General features: G+C 41.4%; 1 protein-coding gene across 8 annotated transcripts in view; it reads left to right on the top strand.

The window, feature by feature from the left end:
* The first annotated feature begins 2566 nt into the window (after nt 1-2566).
* MAP7D3 (MAP7 domain containing 3) overlaps nt 2567-22868 on the top strand; it is a 34103-nt gene continuing 13801 nt past the window's right edge. For 7 of the 8 annotated variants that reach the window (XR_010406268.1, XM_045883117.3, XM_054509366.2 and 4 more), the window contains exons 1-8: nt 2567-2724; nt 9500-9598; nt 9697-9780; nt 10867-11030; nt 14511-14625; nt 15135-15239; nt 18370-18465; nt 19958-20083. Coding sequence is in view for 7 of the 8 variants with exons in the window: in XM_045883117.3 (XP_045739073.2) it covers nt 2664-2724; nt 9500-9598; nt 9697-9780; nt 10867-11030; nt 14511-14625; nt 15135-15239; nt 18370-18465; nt 19958-20083 (850 nt within the window). In the remaining variant the exon portion in view is untranslated. The remainder of the gene's footprint in view (nt 2725-9499; nt 9599-9696; nt 9781-10866; nt 11031-14510; nt 14626-15134; nt 15240-18369; nt 18466-19957; nt 20084-22868) is intronic. The other variant, XM_045883133.3, reaches the window with a different exon arrangement.

Below are 22868 nucleotides of genomic sequence, written 5' to 3'. Positions count from 1 at the left end.
AATGCCTAACTGACTGAGCCACCCCGGCGCCCTTTAGTTTCTAATCAAGGACCATGCTTCACACTTGGTCTCTTTAGTCTCCTCTGATCCAGAACACTCTGATGTTTTTAATCTTTCATGACATCAACATTTTGAAGCATCCAGGCCAGTTGTTTCATAGAATATGCCACAGTCTGGATTTGTCTGAATTTTCCTCATTAGATGGGCTCAACATCTCACAATGGGTTCAACATTTTGAACATTTTTGCAAGAAACCATAAAGGTGGGGCGCCTGGGTAGCTCAGTGAGTTAAGCATCTGCCTTTGGCTCAGGTCATGATCTCTGGGTCCTGGGATCGAGCCCAGAGTTGGGCTCCCTGCTCAGTGGGGAGCCAGCCTCTCCCTCTCCCTCTGCTGCTCCCCCTGCTTGTACGCTCTCCCTCTCTCTCTCAGGTAAATAAATAAAATCTAAAAAAAAAAAAAGAAAGAAAGAAACCATAAAGGTGATTTTGCATTTTTCTAGATTGTGAAGTTCCAGATAAATTCATCAAAGCTGAATTTATGTAGATCTGCTTTGCTGGCGCCTTAATCACATGTGTGTCATATTAACAATCATGGCTACCATCATGTACATCATGCAAAACATTGGTCTCTGCATACACATAGGAGCAGGGCTTTGGGTACTTTATAATGCCAAACTTCCTTCTCCCCACTCCCACCTCACTCCCACTCTACACTCCCCCTCCTGAGTCCCACTGAACCCCCCACTCCCCCACTTCCACCCCCAGTATTTTTTTTCCTCCATCCCCAGTATTAATCTACAACCTCACCAACACTTACTGTCCACTCATTAAATTTGCTAAATCTGTAGGTGTAACATGGTATCTTGTGGGTTTCGTTTGTATTCTCTCAACTGCTAAAGAGTTTGAGCATTTTTTCTTATGTTTATTGGTCATTCGTGATTTTTCTCCCGCGGGAGACCTGTTTATGCCTTTTGCTCACTTCTTGGAGGTTGTCTTTTCCTTATGTATTTTTAGATCTTTATGCATTCTGGATGCTAATCATTTATGAACTATATATATATATGAATATCCAACTTTCATGAAACAGTATCGCTTGAGGCTAAGCACCTGGAGACTACTGGTCAGATATTTTGGGTTCAAATTCCAGTTCTGATAGTAACTGTGTGACTGTGAATAATTTAACTTCTCTCGGCTTTAATTTCCTTATCTATGAGATGGGAGTGATAATTGTGCCTACTTTGTCAGGTAGTAGGGGGATTAAAAGAATGAATATAGGTAATGCAGTTAGAACAGTGCCTGGCACATAGTAAGAGTCAATAAATGTTTGCTGTTATTAGCTTCTTCCATTTTATAGCTCCCATGTAATTTTGAGATACAGAAGGCTCATCAAAGTGCATGTCCCACAAGTGGCCTCCTGCCCCATACCTACAGCCCCACCATAAACTGCTTCCCTGTGCCACACCACACTAATAATAGGGGTGACTCGACCTTTTACAGGCGAGCACCCAGGAAGTGATGTCTGCCCCTCAAACGTGCATCAGGCAAATTAAGTTTTTCCTTGTGAATGGGAAAAACATTCTGCAATCTTGAAGGGCCTCCTCCAAAACCTAGAGAGATTAATGTCAGTAAGCCCTCTCCTTAAATAAAATCTTAAAAAAAAAGTAAGCCCCCTCCTTCACTGTGAAGACCCACAAACACCCTAGAGATAATTCATGCAACTTTGAGATCTAACCGTGTCATGATTTATTTCGCAACACTTTATTTTTTTTAAAAGATTTTATTATTTTATCTGACAGAGAAACACAGTGAGAGAGGGAACACAAGCAGGGGGAGTGAGAGAGGGAACACAAGCAGGGGGAGTGAGAGAGGGAACACAAGCAGGGGGAGTGAGAGAGGGAACACAAGCAGGGGGAGTGAGAGAGGGAACACAAGCGGGGGGAGTGAGAGAGGGAACCCAAGCAGGGGGAGTGGGAGAGGGAGGAGCAGGCTTCCCGCCGAGCAGGGAGCCCGATGCGGGGCCGGATCCCAGGACCCTGGGATCATGACCTGAGCCGAAGGCAGACACTCAACGACTGAGCCACCCAGGCGCCCCTATTTCGCAACACTTTAAAGAAAGGCTCTACTCTTGATTGAGCCCCTAGCACCTCACAGGAACCTCTCCCCGCCCCCAGCCTGTCTCTGGGCCTCTTCCCCCTAACTTGGGCCATTCTGTAGTGTCTCAAAGACTAGCAAACTCCGGATACAAGCGCACCCAGCAGGCACTCAGTATAATGCTCCCTAAAGGAACGAAGGAACAAATGAAGAAAGGAAGGAATGTTAACTGCGTTGCTATGCAGACGGGATGAAAGGAAAAAAGGAATGTTGGAGGGCCAAGCCGGCTGATGATTGGCTGGCTCCCCGCACAGGGTTGCGAGGAGAGCATGGAACGTACGAGAGGGTTTCTTTAGACCAGGAGGTCCCTGCCCAGCAGGTCAGGACGTGGTGCGCAGGGAGCAGCACGGCAGACTTTGCGGGTCCCAGGCGGGCGCGGCGGCTCTGCGGGCCCCGCCCCGCCCCGCCCCGCCCCTCGGCGCCCCGGCCAAAGCCGGCCAGACGGCCGCGCCGGAGCCTGCGCACTGGGCCTCCAGCGCCACCAGCGGTTGCAGACGCGGCTGCTCGGAAGATGGCGGAGCGTGCCGGCGCCGGCGGCAGCACATCCCTGAGGGGGATGCGCGAACGGATGGGTGAGCGGCCTGGCGGCTCCCGGGGGAACTCGGGCCCGCGCGGGAGGCGGGCTTCTCGCGGCCCCGGGGACCGTTGGGGCGGCGCGGAGGGCGCCAGAAAACTTTACTCCGGGGTGCCCTCGCGCCGTCCGGTCCTCTCCTCACCCGCCCCGGAGTTCCCCTGGACGGGAGAGAGAACCGTTGTGGGACGGGGGTGGGGGGACCGGCCGGCCGGCAGCACCGACGGCCGAAGTCCCCGCCAACGGCCCAATGGTCGCCGCCACCGGCGGAACCCCGCGGGCGGGGCGCGAGGGAACTAACGGGCGCTGTGGGCGCGCGGGGGGGGTGGAAGGGCCTGGGACCCCGGACCCCGCGGACGGTCCCGAGCTCCGCCTGCCGTTGGGGGGCGGTGGACGCCCGCGCAGCCGCCGAACGGACGCGCCACAGCCCGGGATGTGCGGGCGCCCGCCCAGACCCCGCGCGCCGGGGCAGCCCTTGCAGGCTCCGAGAGCCGGGAGTTTTCCGTCTGCGCGGGGCGCTCGCGCTCGCATCCTCTCCCACGGTCGCAGTCCTTGCCTCTCCCAAGGGCTTAATCTGCCGCACCCTCCCGGTCAGTGTCGGGTGAGGACGGAGCCCTGGGGGGCTGTTGCTTTGAAAGTTGGAAGAAACTTGCCTCTCCGCTGCTCCTGATTTGCCTGCTGTAGCACATGACTTCGCCAAGATGTCACCTTCCGTGGGACATCTTGCAGACCCTAGGCTTCAGTGAACGGGAAGCAGCACTTCAGTGTGCTTTCTTCTAAACTGGTCCCAACGCCAAAATGTTTTCCCCCCTAAAATCGTTAATTTTATAAAATTTGGCAACGCATTGCTTAGCGCAGGAGACTGCTCCGCTAGCTGAGGGAAATGGTATTTCTCGCTTTGGGGAGATTACTTGCTGTTCTCAGGCTAGTTTCCTATTACTATGAACTTGAGAATAAGACGATCTTAAGTGATTTTATTGAAATCCTTAGGGATTTTTTCATTTGCAGTTGAAAATTGGCTGCGAATGGGGAGGCTTTGTGTCACTTCAGATTACTTCGAATCAACTTCCCAGCGTATCAGAAGCAAATACACTTTCCTCTTTACCTTGAGAATCAGAGTTTGCAGTAAATTCGGATTGTTTTATTGCTTGTTGACACCTAAGGCTCTCTGCCGTTGGTTTATTTCAGTGATTTAAAGTAACCAACATTCTGGATAACCCCCCTCCGAAGCATTTTTGGGTATTGAATGTTGTGAAGTATTTTTAAATCTTGTATGAGACAGTTGATTGGATTCACAGTATTTCAAGCCAAAAACTTAGTCATGCAAAAAGGGCTTAACCCAGAACCCTAATTGACTCCTTGCTGCCCATTTCCTATTAGGAATTGAAAACATCACATGTTATATGTTAGACTTTTCACAGAGTACCAGCTTTAACTAGATTTGCCCTCATGGTCTCAGCATTTTCTTGAAGGGGACAAGGAGTCATTGAAATGTTTTGCCACTTTGTGGCAAATGAAATGCCACTGTGACAGTTGCTTTTTATTCTGTTATCCAAATAACTGTGAGTAGCCCTGAATCTGTTAATCTGGTCAATTTTATTTCCTGCTGGGAGCCTGGCTCCAAGAGTTAAAACATTGTCCCTGAACAAATAACTTCTCAGGTGCAAGAATTATGTACATTCATTGAATTATGTTTTCTGTGCATAGCACTGTGCTAAGATTGTAGCATACTGAAGAAATACACTTTTTAGAAATTTTTATTTACTTGAAAGGGGGAGGGTGGGAGCATGACGGGGGAGGGGGGTGGGTGCTGAGCAGAGGGAGTGGGAGAAGTGACTCCCCGCTGAGCAGGGAGCCTGATGTGGGGCTCGTTCCCAGGACCCTGAGATCATGACCTGAGCGGAAGGCAGACGCTTAACTGACTGAGCCACCCAGGTGTCCCAAAATACATTTCTTTTAACAAAACGTGTGTTTTATATTTTTATATATGATTGTTTTAAGATAATTTATGTGAATGTTTCAACCTGATGAGCATAAGAAACTTTGCCACTGACTTGTCACCTTTTTTGTTTTTCTAAATTCACAAGTAATTTCTAAGTTTAGGGTAAGTTACTCAGAATACTTTAAACAAATACAGAAAAAGCTACTAAGATTGAGTCAGATCATTATAGAATTTTAGAGCTGGAGAAACCTTAAGGTTCTCAAGTCCAGCACCCAGAGTCCTAGCTATAAAATCCTGGGCAGCTTCTACAACTTGAATGTGTATTCTAATAGCTTAACAGTTTTCCAAGTAGCCATTCCACTGTAGATAGCTCTGAATGGTAGGAAACTGTAATTTACTTTAAGACATGCTGTCTTTGAGGAGTTTTTTGTTTTGTCTTAAATTTATTTTTTAGTGATCTCTCTACCCACTATGGGGCCCAGAGATTAAGAGTCTCATGCTCTTCTGACTGAGCCAGCCAGGTGCCCCAAGACATACTATCTTTGGATTGGATCTAGGGATCTTTAGGAAATCTCTCTCAGCCCTATGACTTTGTTGCTGTTTTAGGCAAAACTACATGAATCTGCCTTATTTTTGTGTGCCCCTAATTGCAGATATCTTTGATTTCCTTTTTTTTTTTTTAAAGTATTTTCCCACCCTCTTCCTTGCCTAAAGACTGTCCTAATGCCATGAGGAGAGATCCTTGGTATGGGTGGAATCGATCTGCCAGGGACTATGCCACTCTCAACTGCTCAGCTTTGAATGAGAGTGGATCTAGGACAGAGCCAGCAGCTGTGGGAAGAGGGGTCAGGTATTGAGCTGCTGGAACAGTCTACTGCTAGACCCCCCCCCCAGTGCACTATATCCAGCAGGAGCCCATGATAGGAGTTTGTGGCAATCGCAGCTGCTTATTCTGTTTTCCAAATAACAGTGAGTAGCACTAAATCTGTTAATCTGTAACAATTAGTTTCATAGTATAGTGGTTCTCTGCCACAATCATAGCCATTCTATTAAAAAAAAAAAAAAAACAACCTTTCAGTCATTTTTTGCAATCTATGCCCTTTGCTACCTAATAAAAATACTAGTTTATGTGATCTAATATTTCTAATGAGTACAGAAGAAAGGAGCTTGGGGAAGAAAGGTCATGGTGAAGTGGGGCTACAGGTGTTATGTTGAATTCTGAGTGATATCAAGAGCAACAGCTGTGGCAGACAACAGAATTGCTGAATAAATATTGGGATGAGTATTTATCATTGGCATCTCATGGGATTAAGCATTTTGAAGTGATTGTGCAGCTTTAGGAAGATTATTACCGTACTTGAACTGGTTGTCACGGAAAAGTGTTCTTCCTTTGTTGTGTTTAACTTGCCCTGGTGACACAGATCCAGTGTGTATTGGGGGGGGGGGGGCTGTGGCAGAGAGAAGCAGAAATTTCCACTATATTGAAGTTGGTAATGAGCTAAAATACTTTATCTCCAAAAGAAGCCTCAAAATTTCAATGACATCTTTTAAAAAAATCTATTAAATGTAAAGCATTCTTTAACTTTGGCATCTTTAATGGTGCCTATTTTTGGTTCATTTCATTCTGAGGCTTTTATTGGGCTAGATATCCAGGATGATTGAGTTTTTAATTAATTTTCCCCTCCTAGAAGGAGAATGGTTTACTTGCATTGTCTTTCACATGTTTTTTTCTAAATTTAGGCCTTTCTTAGTCACAGCATATAGTGCTTTATTTTAAAATATTTGCATTGCTGTATTTTCAAAGTCTGTTTTAAACCAAAACACCTATATTTCATTTACTTATTGTTGAGTCAGCATTTAGATCTTAATTCCTTCTTTGTGATGTTTTTTTTTTTTTAAAGATTTTATTTTTATTTATTTGAGAGAGAGAATGAGATAGAGAGAGAGAGATCATGAGGGTCAGCAGGAGAAGCAGACTCCCTGCTGAGCAGGGAGCTGGATGCGGGACTCGATCCTGGGACTCCAGGATCATGACCTGAGCCGAAGGCAGTCGCCTAACCAACTGAGCCACCCAGGCGCCCGATTCCTTTTTTGTGATGTTTTAAACAGAAGTAACTTTAGAAGTAGCAGAGGTGGGAATAAAGAACTAAGTCGTATAAAGGTTAATGTGGGTTTTGTACAGTCTGGTCCTTGATAAGAAGTAAAGTTGTTTCGTTTTTTTTTGTTTTTTTTTTTTTTTTAATACAGAGAGAGACAGCGAGAGAGGGAACACAAGCAGGGGCAGTGGGAGAGGGAGAAGCAGGCTTCCTGCTGAGCAGGAGCCTGATGCGGGGCTCGATCCCAGGACCCCGAGATCATGACCTGAGCCGAAGGCAGATGCTTAACTGAGCCACCCAGGCGCCCCAGTTGTTTCTTAATCTACAATTGAATCAAGGTCTGGCTTCACCAGTTACTACCTGTGTGATCTGGGAAAGTAATGTTTAGCTTCAGTTTTTCTTATCTATAAAAAATATAGGATTGTTAGAATTTAATGAAGTCATACAAATGAGAAGAATTTCGTAAATGGTGAGGTGATACACATTATTTGTTATAGCAATTTTTAGGAAAGTACCATAAATATAGATTAAGGTTCATATTTCCGTTTTAGTAATAAACTCTATGCATTTTCTTAACTTCCAGGCAAAAGGTAACTTTTTTCTTTAAGATTTTATTTATTTGAGAGAGAGAGAAAGAACATGACTGGGGGGGTACAGAGGCAGAGGGAGAGGGAGAAGCAGACTCCCCGCTGAGCAGGGAGCTGGATGGAGAATGGATGCAGGGCTCCATCCCAGGACCCTGAGATCATGACCTGAGCCACCCAGGGGCCCTGCAAAAGGTAACTTTTAACTTTAATTTGGGATTCAGAATTAGTATAGGAACTACAGAAATAACTGTAGTATATTTAAACTGTACCTTACTGTAGCTTTAAAATGAATGGTAAGTGAATTCCTTCATTCAACGGAGTTGAATAAAATACTCTGTTCAAAGTTCAGACATAAAGCCTTTCTCTCATTGCCTGGACATTTTAAATAACTTCTAGAGCCTGTCCTTTTGGTGAGTATATTTCTTGCCAGTGGGAATTTGGATATGAAGTTCTATGAAGTTCTAAAAATCAGACTTGATATTATTACCACATTAACCTTTATTTAGTTCATTATTCCTACCACAGCTAATTCTGAGGTTACTGCTGTTTAATAAGATCTTTAAATATGGTAAAATTGTACCTTTCGAGAGAAATTGTCCTTATGGTCAGGTAATTTGTGCCAAAATATGAACTTTCTTTGGGACTTCTAAGCAGGAAAACGGAATGTGCAAAACCAACTGTTGTTTTTTCTGTGCTCACATAGAGATGTCACAAGTGGGAGAGAGTGTAGGAGGGTTTAATTAATTTATAGACTATATTTAAGAATTGTTCCTAACATACTAGTATGCAAATTCAGAGGATAATCTGTGGTCCACAAAATTGCTGGTAGTTGAAGGAAGCTGAGAAGAGTCTAATCTTCAAATTTAGCGAAATCATGGATTATCTGAGCTGTTAGGTCTCTGGGGTAAAAAAAAAAAAAAATCCTTTTTCCCTTTGGAAATAGTGGTCCCTATGGCAGCAATTATGACGTCACTTTCAAGGTAAAAATGACTGTAAAATGACTCCCAGATATCTTTCCTCAGTGGCAAGGAACATCTCAGAGTCCTTTCATTCTTTAAGGACAATGACAGCTACTCTGTTCCTTTAATTATTTTAACTGCCCATCTTCAACTGTTATATTTTTTCTTGATATATAGAAAACAGAATTGTGTGCAGTATCACAGGGGCATATTTCCTGTGCTTTCACAAAGGTAGAGGAGAGTTTTCAGTGTTAATCTCCAGATCTTCCTGAAGATGCCCAGCATTGTGGGGCATTTTAGATACAGCCATAAATGGAATTAAAGGGCTCAGGAATCCCCTATAATAATTGGTGTGTGTATCATCCTGGCATTTGTTTTTCTTACTCTCCCTCAAATTGTGCTCCCCTAATCTTGTATTTCACTTTTATTGAAGTTATTTACCACTTTTGGGCCTGTTTTACAAGGCATGTGTAAATTTATCTTTGTTTGCCTAACATTTTTCTACCTAGAATAATACTATCTCAATGGAAATTCCTTGAGTGCTTCTCCACTTTCCCTGCATTAGAATAGAGCTTTTAGCAACTGGAAATGCCTGGGCCTCCACCCCAGAGACTGGGGGTGGGGAAAGGCAGGCATCACTAATATCTTTAAAGCAACGTAGGTGAAGAAAACCCCACATCTAGGTAATTTATAAATGTACTTTTTAATATTGGGCCCAATCTCTGAGGATCTCACTGTTGACACTTCTGCTTCCAAATTCAGGTCCGTAAGCACCAAGTCTTTTCTAAATTCTCAGTTTATGGTAAAACAGTTTTTCCAATTCTGTCCCGGTTCAGTTTTTCTAGTACTTGGTGTAATGTCTTATCTGAGGCATTTTTGAAAGCTATTAATCATTAGCTCCTACTCATCCACAAGCTCGTGCTGCCACTCCCACTAACAACTCTCTTTAAGTCCACAGATAGGCTGGCACATCCACAAGAAACAGCTTTAGTTTTTTCTTCAATTGTTGAACATCACAGGAACTCAATATGGCTTTGTTGTTGACCTGGATTAATCTGTCATGATTTTGTCTTCTAGATGAGAGATGCTATCCTGTATCATCAAGGATGATTGCTGGAGCTTTGTCTCCCCTTGTATTAGCTGTTTGTATTCATAGTATCTAGTCCCTTCCCTTTATCTCCCTGTATTCTAGTTGCTGCTGCGCACGCCATTGCTGAAGAAAGACGGAGTCAGAGTGGTTTCTGCCCCCTTCCATCTCAGTCTGCAAATATAAGATCAGCTTTTAAACCAGGTGTAATTTCTAGAATGTTTTTTGATAGATGTCAGAGTGTCATGTCATTAAAATCGGATCTATTAATGCCTTACTATATTTTCCTTTTTTGTTTTTAGTAATCGATGGATCCGTACTTAAAAGCGTTGTGAGGCAGAGGTTGGCAAAAGAACGTAGAGAAGAGAAGACCAGACAGCAAGAAGGTATATTTTAGACTTTTTTAAAAAATCGGAATGAATAAGTTTTCTGTCAAGGTTACGTATTTTCAAAGTGATTTTATCTACTTTTCCTGATCCGTTTTATATCATAGATTACATTTTTTCTAGGATGTATTTTATTGGATTCAATGATTATACTAAGGCAGATAAAGAAGGCCTATGAAAAATATTTGATTAGTTTAATTTTTGAAGTAGTTTCTGTTATCTCTAATTTTCTGAAAACTAAGGTCTGAACATTTCAACATTTGTAGAAACAAGCAGAATGGGGTTTCAATAAAAATGACTCTCAAAAGGAAAATGAAGTTGCTAATAATCCTAACATAAGCTTCTCAAGTGTAAATTAGGATCTAAAAGAATAATCTTTTTACACCTCAAGAGAATGCTTTTCTCAACTACTACCCATTTTTCTCTGGCCTTTGAAATCCCTTGACAAAACTTGTGCTCAGCTTTACTCAAATGGATATCATTTGTCTTTGTTTTGGTGAGGAGTTATTTCTTCCTGGAGCTCTTAAGGAGAGTATTTTGGAACTGCATAGATGCTCTCCAGGCTTTAGTGAGGGGAAATCTGACACAGGAAAACATCATGCTGTTCCAAGTGTGGTGTCGAACTCTGTGAATGTAAAACTGGCATGCTTAAATACGGTCTGCATAGCTGAGGCCTTTGAAAGAAGTTTCCCAGTAGAAGGAGAAAAAGAACATTCTGGCCATGTGTTTTCTTTTTAATTCTCATTTTAATGTATTTAGCATGTTAATCTGGTGGGGTTTAACTTCAGCTCAAATCAGCGGAAATATCCCATGAAAGAAAATATTTGTTTTTAATTTGGAATTTTCGTTTGGACAGGATATGAGGGTCATCTAAGCCATCTCTGTTCTCTGGAGTTAAATGAACACCCAGTGCAAATGCTTCTTTAGTGGCCATTCTCGTTCACTTATATAATGTAATCGTTTGTTATTAGCATAGGTCATGTTATTTTTAAGAAAGAGAAGGCGATATATTAACTTTGTGGATTGTGGAAAACTTAAATATTTTCTTGGCTCTTACACCTCGAAAATGTATTTGGAATATTTCAGCTAATAAGGAAACACAACTGCTTGAAAAAGAAAGAAAGTCCAGGATCCAGTATGAAAAACAGATGGAAGAGAAGCAACGAAAACTGAAAGAACAAAAAGAAAAGGATGAGCAGCGGAGAATATCTGCAGAAGAAAAAAGGAAACAAAAATTACAGGAAGAAAGGGTACAGTACATGTTTCCTAGCCTGTTAATCAGATGCCACACGGTGTAGCCTGGCACTGGAATACTTTTTTCTTAGCCTTTCACTGCCTTTTCCTGCCGCCCCCCCCTCCCCCCCAGCCAAAGGACCCAGCCCCAGTTCTCTCTTCTTCCCTTCAGCAGTAGAACCTCTTGTCCCTGTCCTCTCAGATCCCTGAGTTTCGACCTGCTAGCTGAGGTAAAGAGGAGCCTCACAGGCCCGGGAAGAGAGCCCTTCCACCCTCCGGGATGTGGCCCACTGGTGTCGAGGCCCAGGGTTTGCTCTGAGCTCTATACCAGCGCCCTCATGTTCACAGACCCTTCGATAGGCCCCCATCTTACTTCTCACAGGGTCTTCTCTGACTTGAGCGCAGGCCAGTCAGATGACAGTGCTTGCTCTCCTCCCATCTGGCTTCCCCTGCCTTTCTGCCCGGCGCGCTCTTCCTCCCCGCTGTGCTGGGGCCCTGCCTCTCTCTTTACCTTCCTGGACTCTTTTGGTGTCTGGCACTCTGTTGGTATGAGTCACTGCCTTCATGATGCCCTCTCTTTCCCCTTCTGTTCCTCTTCAGTCAGTTTGTCTTTTAGTGTCCGTACTTGGGCATTTAAAGGCTGTCTTGTTCTGACGCTCTCTGACACCAGAGTTTTCTCCTGTAGGTCATTCCACTACTTTATTCTGAGGATCCTTGGCTCCTTATGAATCTGCCATGGTCTCTGGGACACCATTCTCTTTCTTCCTGGCATTCTCTCTTTTCCTTTATTCCAGTGATTCTCAAGGGTCCCTAAGTCTTTGTCTTCTGGTACTCCGGCTGACTGTGACCTTTTTCAGCCTGAGGCGCCTTACTTTTCCTTCCTCTTTGTCTTAGCTTTTTTCTCTCTCTCTCTCCACCCTCCCCCCCATCTTTGGGCTTTCTGCCTGTTCTCTCAGTATGTGTGTTTTTATCTCTCCCTCTTTTCTTCTGTTGCTCTTATTTATTTATTTATTTTTTTTAAGATTCACTTAGAGCGTGCGCAAGAGAGCAAGCAGCACGAGTTGGGGGAGGGGCAGAGGGAGAGACTCTCCAAGCAGATTCTCTGCCAAGTGTGGAGCCCAATACAGGGCTGGATCTCAGGATCCATGAGGTCATGACCTAAGCTGAAACCAAGAGTCAGACACTTAAAACTGGCTGAGCCACCCAGGTGCCCCTGTTGCTCTAATTTAAAATTTTCTTTTTCTGTCCTTTCTTTTTGGTTTCATTTGTCCCCATGAGGCTTCTTCTCTGCGGGGCTCACTCTTTCTCCTTGTGCACATAGTTGCTCTCAACACACCTCACCCCCAACCCCTGCCCCATCTGTGGCTCTTCCTTATTCTAGGACTGTTCCCATGCCATTTCTTCCCCACCCCTGGTCCACTATCCCTTCTCTCTCTTTCTGTACCTTTTTCTATGGTGGTTTACACTGTTTTTTCATATTCCAGTATTTGATGAACTCTCGTTCAGAATTTCTATCACTTGCCATCTTCCTCTGTGAAAGAGCTCCTTAATTTACTTCTGTGGTGAAGAGAATGAAGGCCAGAGATAGAGAGATTTGAACTAAGAGACTGAAAGAATGTAAAACAGAACACTGCACAGTGTCCCTGGAGGAGAGAGACTCCCAGAGACCGAGAAAAAAAAAGGCAATCTTAGCGAAAGAGGAACCTGAGAGAGATCCCAGAGAAAATGTGATAAAACGGCACTGCAGAGGGGGAGGGAGCCAGAGGTGTGGTGGGAGAAAAGAGGCAGAGGGACAAGGAGAAAAGGGGCAAAAGAGAATCAGCCTCACAAAACTAGTGTGGTGGAGGGAGGGTGGTCCCCGACAGAGCAGGAAGGGTCCATGGGACACTGTGAGCAGCCTGCACATAGAGAGAGAATGATTCCTTAGAGCAGGCGTGGTGCCGAGGAGTGGGGGAGTGTGGACAGGAGACCTGTAGGAACCACAGATGCTAGAGGAACCTGAGAGCACAGAGGGCCAGCGCATTTGGAAGCAGGGGCATAGGGTTCTTACGAATCAGAAATGTTTCAATAACACAAGACGAATCACTGTTTTCAGTCTTTATTATACTTTCTGGGTTGTCAGTAATTTGAGCAACTTATTTTCTGTTAAAAAATATAATTGTAAAATATTGCCATTAGATACATTTTACTTTAAGAATTGCAGTTGCTTTTCTCCTCAGAGGATATGGATGACTCTCCATTTTCCTAGTATGTTTATCTTTTCCCTCAGAGAAATGGTGGGGGCATTGTAAGGATGATGTTGCTATGAAACGGTCCTTGTCAGGGAAGAATAGAAAGCCTCCTGGCCCTGCAGTTGATTGCTTACCTGAGTATAGTCCACGGTCTGTTACAGCACAAGGACTTGAAATATCAGAAAGGAAAACCAGGCATGCCTCTTTCTGGCAAGTGGGGTTGTTTTGCCACAGTGTGTTTACAGTTGAACAGCTATTATCCTGAGCCCTTGCAATTAAAATTGAGGTCAAGGGGCACCTGGCTGGCTCATGCAGAGGAGCCGGCTTGACACTCTTGATCTTCTGAGTTGGAGTCCCACGTTGGGTGCAGAGATGACTTAAATAAAGAAAACTTAAAAAAAATAAAGTTGAGGTCAAGACAGACACATCGATTATCTTTCTTTTAAACTTTATTATCACTAGAATTTAAGATGTTACAAACATGGGTATTATAGATGATTCTGGCATAGATTTCACTTATGTGTGTGTTAGTTGATTTTTTTCCCTGCCTGATTCTACAAAGAATTTAAGGTGTATTTTATTTTTTAAAGATTTTATTTATTTAGAGAGTGAGCAGGGGGAGGGGCAGAGAGAGAGGGAGACAGAATCCCAAACAGACTCCATGTAGAGCGCAGAGCCCAGTGTGGGGCTCCATCCCGTGATCCTGAGATCATGACCTGAGGCAAGATGAAGAGTTGGACGCTTAAGTGACTGCATCACCCAGGCGCCCCTTAAGGTGTATTTTAAAAAACATACCACAGGGGCACCTGGGTGGCTCCGTTGGTTAAGCATCTGCTTGGCTCTGGTCGTGATCCCAGGGTCCTGGGATTGAGGCTCGCATCGGGCTCCCTGCTTCTCCTCCCTCTGCCTGCCACTCCCCTTGCTTGTGCGCATTCTCTCTCTCTGTCAGATAAATTAATGAATGAATGAATTAATTAATTTCCTAATGATATAAGTAGAGGGAAGCACAGTCTGTTCCTCAATTCATATCCACAGGGTTAAAGCCTGTTATTTAAGAGAAGCATTGACATTGATTGATACCAGAAATATGATCTTCAATTATTTTTTTTTTTTGGTCTTCATTTTTAACTATTACCTGATGCCCCCCCCCCCAATTTTGCTTGATACAAAAATTTGGTAATGGGTTGGTTTTCTAATCCACAGATCTAAATTATACTAACCAATATAATGAATGTGTAAAAATTTGTTGGCATTTATTTTAAATAGGAGAGATTTAAAGCTGTTCTCTATCGGACATCGGAACGGAGCAACCGTGTTGATCATCGTCAAAAAAGATGGTCATGGGAAGGCTCTACATCCATGAACCCAGAAACCAAAACTGGTAATTAATACCACTGTTTAAGTTCATTCATGTTCATATTTAGATATTGGCTATTGCTGCAAGGTTGCATTTACAACAAGGTTTTGAGCTTTGTATCTTAAGTGAAAATGCTGCCATGTGTGTGGTGTGCACAGTAAATTTATGTTTAAATTTATGTCATGTAAAACTGCAGAAGAAATTTTATTATCATTTTATCCAGTATATCCAAAATCTTACCATTTAAATTTGTAATCTCTGTAAAAATGATTCAGCTTTATACAGCTTTATCCAGTGCCTATTTTAAAAATAAGTCTGCCCCATTTACTATTGAGGGTACTCTAAATTTTCCTACAAATGGACAGAATTCTACAGTTTCTTAAAACTCAAATTTATATTATTTGTAAGGAATGACAGTGAACATTGTGCACCTAATTAATGCACATACTCCATAGAATTACATCATGAACATACTTTGTTTCAGCTAAGGATGCTTTAAGTATGAGTACAGTAAATATTACATCTTTTCTCAGCTAATACACGTTCTGTATCGACTGAAAAACTTGAACAAGAGACTTCTGGTTTACACAAACAAACGTCTGTGTCATCTGCAGGTCTTCAGAATTCTGTTGCAAAGAGTAAGTAGTTATTTCATGTATTCTGAATTTTAAACCAATGAAATAAATTCTTTTTATATCTTTTCACAGTACCACTTATCCTTTAGATTGTGGAACATTTAGATGTATTTCAGAAGAGCACCACCTTGTTTTATAGTAGATAGAGATGATCATTACTATTTTGTATTTTCATCAGTATTAATCCTTGTTTCATAATTTGCATATGAATCATCAGAGGGGTTTGTTGAGTTCAGGTAGCCCAAACTGAAACATATTTTGACCAAAAGACATTGCCATTACCTGGCACAATAACTTCTTATAAAAGTGATTCATAGTGTACCTAACCAGTAAATGAAATCCTTTTTCCTAGAGAGTAGCTAGACTGGTAATTCAGTTTCCATTAAGTTTTACGAATAACACCTCATTTAAGGGAAATGTTAGCATATATACAGCAGTGGACAGGTTGATCTGCTTCACATGTGTCATACTTGTTTATTCATGACAACCTTGTAGAGGTGACAGGCAAGTGTAATTACCTTCCTGGCTTTAGAGTTAAGACCTCAAGAAATTGAGTGCTCTTTACTCTGTCATGCTTATGGTTTGTATTTTGGTCATTTGATAGATGGATCATGATGTTGAAATGGCACATTTCAATAATAAGCCTGTGCTTTCCTCCAAAGCAAATAAAGTGGTACCCATGTTTAATGAGCAAAGCGTTGCTAACCTCTACTTTACAACTCTTTGTAGTGCTAATGTGGTGGTGGTGTTTTTTTTTTCTTTAAGATTTTATTTATTTGACAGAGACACACACAGTGAGAGAAGGAACACAAGCAGGGGGAGTGGGAGAGGGAGAATCAGGCCCCTCGCCGAGCAGGGAGCCTGATGGGGGGCTCGATCCCAGGACCCTGGGATCATGACCTGAACAGGCGCTTAATGACTGAGCCACCCAGGCGCCCTGCTAATGTGGTGTTCTTGAAAAGACAAAGAGATTATCTACTATGACTACCTCAGATAACCTTTTGCTTCTGGTGTTTGCCCCCTTTTTTTTTTTTTTAAGATTTTATTTATTTATTTGAGAGAGACAATGAGATAGAGAGAGCATGAGAAGGGGGGAGGGTCAGAGGGAGAAGCAGGCTCCCTGCCGAACAGGGGATCCCGGGACTCCAGGATCATGACCTGAGCCGAAGGCAGTCGCCCAACCAACTGAGCCACCCAGGCGCCCCGGTGTTTGCCCTTTTAATTAGTGTTCCTTTTTTAAAAAAAAATTCCTTCACCTGACTGTCAGTGACCATTTCTGGCTTGTTGTGCATGGTGCTTCCCACTGATAATTGAAATGGATTAGGCAGCCATACCCATCAATGAATTAAAAAAAAATCCTTTCCAGAGGCAAAAACAGAAGTGATCTTGGCAGGAGGAAGACACAGCAAACGTATTCCACATCATTCCCACTTTAGTGCCTTATGAATTGAAAACAAAAGGACGTAATTACGATTTGAATTTAAAAATATTTTTTTAAAGATTTTATTTATTTGAGAGCAAGCGAGAGGGTGATAGGGCACAAGTGGGGGGAGGGGCAAAGGGAGAGGGAGAAGCCGACTCCCCAGTGAGCAGGGAGCCCCCCATCTGGGGTTATCACATTTTTCTTTTAATGGTCTAACAAAAGTTGATCCACTTATCACCCTAACCCTCGATAGGCTTTCCCAGAGCACTTATGTGTAGCCTGGGTTCATTTGTAGGTTAATGTGGGAAGGTTTTCTCTAGCACCTTCCTTGTCATATAATGAAATTAATTTATTATTCACCAGTTCAATCCTTTAGAAAAATTAGATAGCATTCATTGTAATGTTGTATTTATATACCTTCATTTTATATATGTATATACATTCATTTTGATATATATATGATTTGTTTCACAAGCATTCACTCTGTTTCACTATCTAATTGCTTTGAGGAGTTAGCAAATATTTCTTCCACAGATGTGTATGATGTTTTTAATATAATGAGCAAATGCTAGTATGCTTTTATTAATAGGTCTCATGCTGTATTAATGAGACTTGTAAAGAGGAGGAACAGGTGATTACTTTTAGGATAATTAGTTAAGTTACACTGAAAGAGCAATTCCAAGTAACTTTTTAAATGATTTTTTTACTAGTTTTTAATACGAGAAGGTATGTGTGGAAGATACTTTGTGAAATAACTTACAGGTACAGTATATTGAACACTCTGAAACAGTGAATGTTGTAATTAATGATGTCAGGGAAAATAAAATCTGTATTGGTGGTGGCTTACCTTTGTAAAATCTCTGCAAATTGAAATGAAACCTGTTTGATCCAGAGAGATGAACATTTCACACTCAAATGAAGTTCATAATCTAATAACCTGTAATATTTTAAGTAGCCCTGTTTTAAAGCTTGGCCGATTCAAATTGTCTATTTTTCTTCTGCTCATTGCTGACTCATAATAACTGTTCACACTATCTTGTCATTACTTGCAGTATGAAAATAAAGGATGTGTGATTTAATCACGTGATTGAATTCATTATACCTCTGGTTCATGCTGTTTAATTACATTATCAATTCAGGAGTTTTCAAATGATGCTATGTTGTCAATATGTACAGGTCCCCAATTTAATTTATACGTTCCCAAAAGAGAAGTTATTCTTTAAGTAGACACTCCTCAGTATCCTGAGCCAGAATATTTCAAGTGAAGTGGCAAAGTGTCTACACAAACTGTGTTTTTCATTAGTTTGCTAAAATGCCATCTGTGCCAAAAGTTAATGATCATTTTTGTTTAAAATAATAACCATTATAACTGAAGTATACATTACTTTAGTAATAGATATCATGGATTGTGTCCAAAATTAAAAGTTGTATATTCCCAATTTGGGAATGTTGATTTTGTCAGGTAGTATTAGACATTGTCCTCTTAATTTTTAACTGTTTTTTTCCTAATTAATTTTATTTTCCAGATAAAGAGTAAACTAGTTTTAAGTTTGGGGATGTAGAATCTCTACATAAGATTTGAAATTTAAATTTTTACAATCAAGAGTAGAGAAGATAAAAAATGTTTGAAAAGAGGAGTGACTCACTCCTGAAGTAATATATTTAAATAATTTGTAAAAAAAATAATATTCCTTTGCCTTTGATCTCCAGAAAAAATAGAGAAGAAGAGAAGCTCATCCTTGAATAGAAGATCTAACAAATTGCAGACACCTGGAGAAACTGTACAAGCAGAAGAAAAACCAACTGGTTAGTTATTTCTAAGTACCAGTCTTAAATAGTGGTTTAAAAGCGATCTATTGGGGTGCCTGTGTAGCTCAGTCAGTTGAGTTCCGACTCCTGATTTCGGCTCAGGTCATGATCTCAGGGTTGGGGGAGAGAGTCCCGAGTTGGGCTCCATGCTGAGCTTGGAGCTTGCTTAAGATTTTCTCTCCCTGCACCTCCTTACCCCCCGCGTTTTCTGTCTTTCTCTCTCTCAAAAAAAAGGATCTATGTCAACATTTGGTTGCTTGAGAAGTCGTTCCTAAAATTCGAAGCCAGAATATCCCTTCTTTAGCTAAAAAATGTCCTTTGATGCCATACTTATTTGGCTGAAGCCAAGAGTCTGTCCTTAAATGAATTTATAATTCTGCTGTCATCTGAGCAAGAAGTCTGTAATGAAGCTGAGGGACTAGATCACAGAGTGTTGGTATAGATAAAGATTTGTGCTGGAGGACTTGATTCTCTTCAAACATTTCATCAGTTAGTGTTTAGAAGGTCTTAAGTTATTGACCATAATTTGAACTTCAAAGCTTTGCTGTGTTGCTTCATAGCATTACCCACATCTAACCTTTGTGCATGTTTTCACTGCTGATTATTATACACAAAATTTCATACTTATTACTGAAGTAGTTTTTTTTTTTTTTTTAAGATTTTATTTATTTATTTGAGAGAGCGCGCATGAGCAGGGGTGGAGGGGCAGAGGGAGAGGGAGAAGCAGACGCCCTGCTGATCAGGTAGCCCGACATGGGGCTCAATCCCAGGACTCAGATCATGACCTGAGCCGAAGGCAGATGCTTAACTGACTGAGCAACCCAGGTGCCCCTGAAGTAGTTCTTTATTTAAAGTAGTTTCTTTCTAACACCATCCCCCCCCACAACTTTTCTCTGCCAAACAGGACTGTTGCTTTTTGTTTTATACCAAACCATTCACTGGAGAATACTCTCCAGTTTGTTGATTCAGGTCAGATCCTATTATAACAAATGCCATTGTCACAGGGATCGTTAGGAACATAAAAACTTTTGGAGCAAGGTATTTACAAGATGCACTTCTAACAAAAGAATTCAGTCAGTCCCTTGGAGCTTTTGGTAATGAACTTGACCACTTTGACTGTCAGTGGCATATCTGTAGAAATCCACGCCAAAGTTGTTTTGTCACATACCACTTCTTTCTCCATACGTGAATTCCTCCGTAGAGACTATACATTGGATAGGGCTTCGTTTAGATATAGTTACCTAGATTTCTTCACTGGGGTTATTGTGTATGCCAGGGCCTTTGACCCTTACTTCAGGTGCTCTCTTCCCTAGCAAGGCAGTCTGATCCAGTGGCGGTGTTCAGTCCCATTATATATATGTTGCTTTCGTAGCTTCTACTTTTAGGCTGGGAAAGTTCTCATTTGCAGCAGTTCACATTGCTCTTTCTTGCTTTGCATTTATTTGTGAGACCTCAACTTGAATCTTTTTTGTTTGTTCTCCTCATTTAGCTCGACACCCGTATACCAGTCTTCGGGAGAATGATTTAATCACTCGCCTGCTTGTCCCTACAAAAGCATCAATAGCCAGGAGCAAAAGTGCTGTTTCTTTGTCAGTTCCCGGGAAAGATACTCCAGGTAACAGGCATAGGGCAGAAAGCCTGAAAGTGTTAGTATTTGCACTGAAAAAGCAGGTATGTCATTTGATTTGTTGCAGTAAGGCATAAAAATAATTTGAATCAGTAGTTTCCAGATGACTGATTTTACCCAACATTTTATGTTGCATATTTATTTTATGCCTTCTGGCATGGTAGATTAGTTATCTGGGTGATAGTTAATTGGTAGGATGAGATAAGGTAGTTGTGTGGTGGTGGTTAAATTTTTAAATGATTTTTTGAAAGACTTTTTAAAAGATTTTATTTATTTATTTGAGAGAGAGCACAAGCAGGGGGAGTGGCAGAGGGAGAGGGAGAAGCAGGCTCCCCGTGGAGCAGGGAGCCCCACGCGGGACTCAATCCCAGGACCCTGAGATAATCACCTGAGCTGAAACCAAGAGTTGGATGCTTAACCGACTGAGCCACCCATGTGCCTCAGCCCTAAATGTTTAAAGATCGATGGGTTTCTTGACCTGTGCTTCAGTGTGCCATCCAGTAAAAGGTACTGGATGTTAAGAGTATCAAAAATTTTTATAGTATCAAGGGAGAAAGTTTCCTACTCTACCCTCCTTTTTTCCCTAAAATGTGGAAGAATGACATTGAGCTGCTCTTCAGCTTTTTATTAATAGCTAGTAAAATAAAACCCATCTTCAGGCTTATGTGGATTTCCTCACTTACAGGTCACATAGAGTGTTAGACATGCCTGTGGGTAGTAAGAAGTCCTCAGTAGTGGAGAGCTCAAATGCACTGTTCCCATCATTCTTTTATTTATTTATTTATTTATTTATTTGAGAGAGAGAATGAGAGAGAGAGAGCACATGAGACGGGGGAGGGTCAGAGGGAGAAGCAGACTCCCCGCTGAGCAGGGAGCCCAATGTGGGGTTCGATCCCAGGACTCCAGGATCATGAGCTGAGCCGAAGGCAGCCGCCCAACCAACTGAGCCACCCAGGCACCCTATTCCCATCATTCTTTGTCTTTTTTCCTCCACTTTTTTCTTTCCAGAATTTATCCCACCACCTTTATTCTTTTATTTTTTCTTCTGTTCATATTCATATGATTAGTAAAATAAATTACAGTGCTATCATAGACTTTCTGGTAGTGCAGCTTTATTTGTTTTGGTTCAGATTCCTGACTTTGTTTTTGCCCTGTTATATGTATGTCACATTATTTTCTGCCAGTCTTCCCCCAGTCTTCTGTAAGATATTTCTTGTATTAACTTTCATTCTTGTTTAATAATCTCTTACTTCCATCAAAAATGTAATATTTTATCTTAAATTTCTATACCTATACTTAATATGTTTTTTGTAGCACAGATTGTCAGTGTTAAATAATGTGACTGTTTAGGTACGTATAGATATGTCAATAAAATACATTTTCCACCAAAAGTGGGGGACTAAAAAATTTAAGTCAGTCAAATTGTTTATTCATGAGTAGTCAGTCTTTGGTAATTTGTTCTATTTTGATTATTTGATGAGATCATGTAAAAGTTTACCACTCAGATTTAAAGAGGAGGTGACAAATTTACCAAGTCTTACAAAAGCTACCACCAAATACTTTCTAAAAAATACTTTTCTTTATTATACAAGCAATAAATATTTAGTGTAGAAAAAATTTTAAATGTAACTTATTATCCCAGTAACTCACTGGTAACAATATTTTGTTTATATGTTTTCTTCACAAAATGGGATTATAACCTGTTTTTGTTTTTTTGATCTGCTTTTGTCTAAATATATACCGTTTTCCTGGGGGCGCCTGGGTGGCTCAGTTGGTTAAGCATCTGACTTCGGCTCAGGTCATGATCTCTGGGTCCTGGGATCCAGCCCTGCATTGGGTTCCTCACTCAGCGGGGATTCTCCTTGTCCCTCTCCCTCTGCCCCTCCCCCATGTGTGCAGGCACTCTCTCAAATAAATTCTTTTAAAAGTATATATATATATATACCATTTTCTATGTTTAGAAATTGTATATTATTACTGTGAATGACTGCCTTAGTATTTTCTAAATTTCCTGTTGAATATTTGGATTATAGTTTTGTTTCAATATTATCAATAATGCTGTAAGTAACCTTATTACATGTTTTCATGTCTGGTTTTTTCCTAAGAATAGATCTAGAAGTAAAATTGTGGGAACAAAAAATAGGTCCTTTTAATGGCTTTTGATGCCTTATTGCCCCAATCCCTCCTACCAGGAGCATACACAGATCCACACCCCACCAGCAGTGTGGGGCTGCCTGGTTCTCAACATTGGTACTATCCACTTTCTTTCCTCCTCTGCTGGTACTAAGTGTTACCATTTTTATCCATTTATTAGGCAAAAAATATTTAGATTGTTAAAGATGGAAGAGACCTTGAAAATCTAGCCCATTCTGATTAATGTCTTATTATAGTTTTTAGTATGGGGGAGAAAGTGCTCTTTTTTTTTTTTTTTACATTAAAATAGCCATATATGGAGTTTCTTACATAATCACTTGAAATGGTAAGATCTCTGGCCCTGGTGAAGTTGTTCTAGATCACTTTTTAAAAGTATTGAATATCTTGTGTTATGAAAATCATTCAAAACCATAGTATGATTAAAAGAAAACTGGCTTATTGCAAACATCAACTTTGGAGAAGCATCCTCTTTTCATCTGTAGTGGATTGTTGCTTTCACAACACCTCTTAATGGTGGCGCTTCTGAAGTAACCAACTTCGAGATGCTTCTGTCCCTTGTCTGGGTTCCTTTTCACTAAACACTTATGTGTTGTGGGTAATTCCTGCAACTTACTAATGA

Source organism: Mirounga angustirostris, unplaced genomic scaffold, assembly GCF_029215605.1.
Source record: "Mirounga angustirostris isolate CCGP_5_RB_7025 unplaced genomic scaffold, mMirAng1.0.hap1 SCAF_11, whole genome shotgun sequence".
Lineage (NCBI taxonomy): Eukaryota > Metazoa > Chordata > Mammalia > Carnivora > Phocidae > Mirounga > Mirounga angustirostris.
Note: the sequence above shows the minus strand (reverse complement) of the source record. Positions and strands in the feature narration are given on the sequence as shown.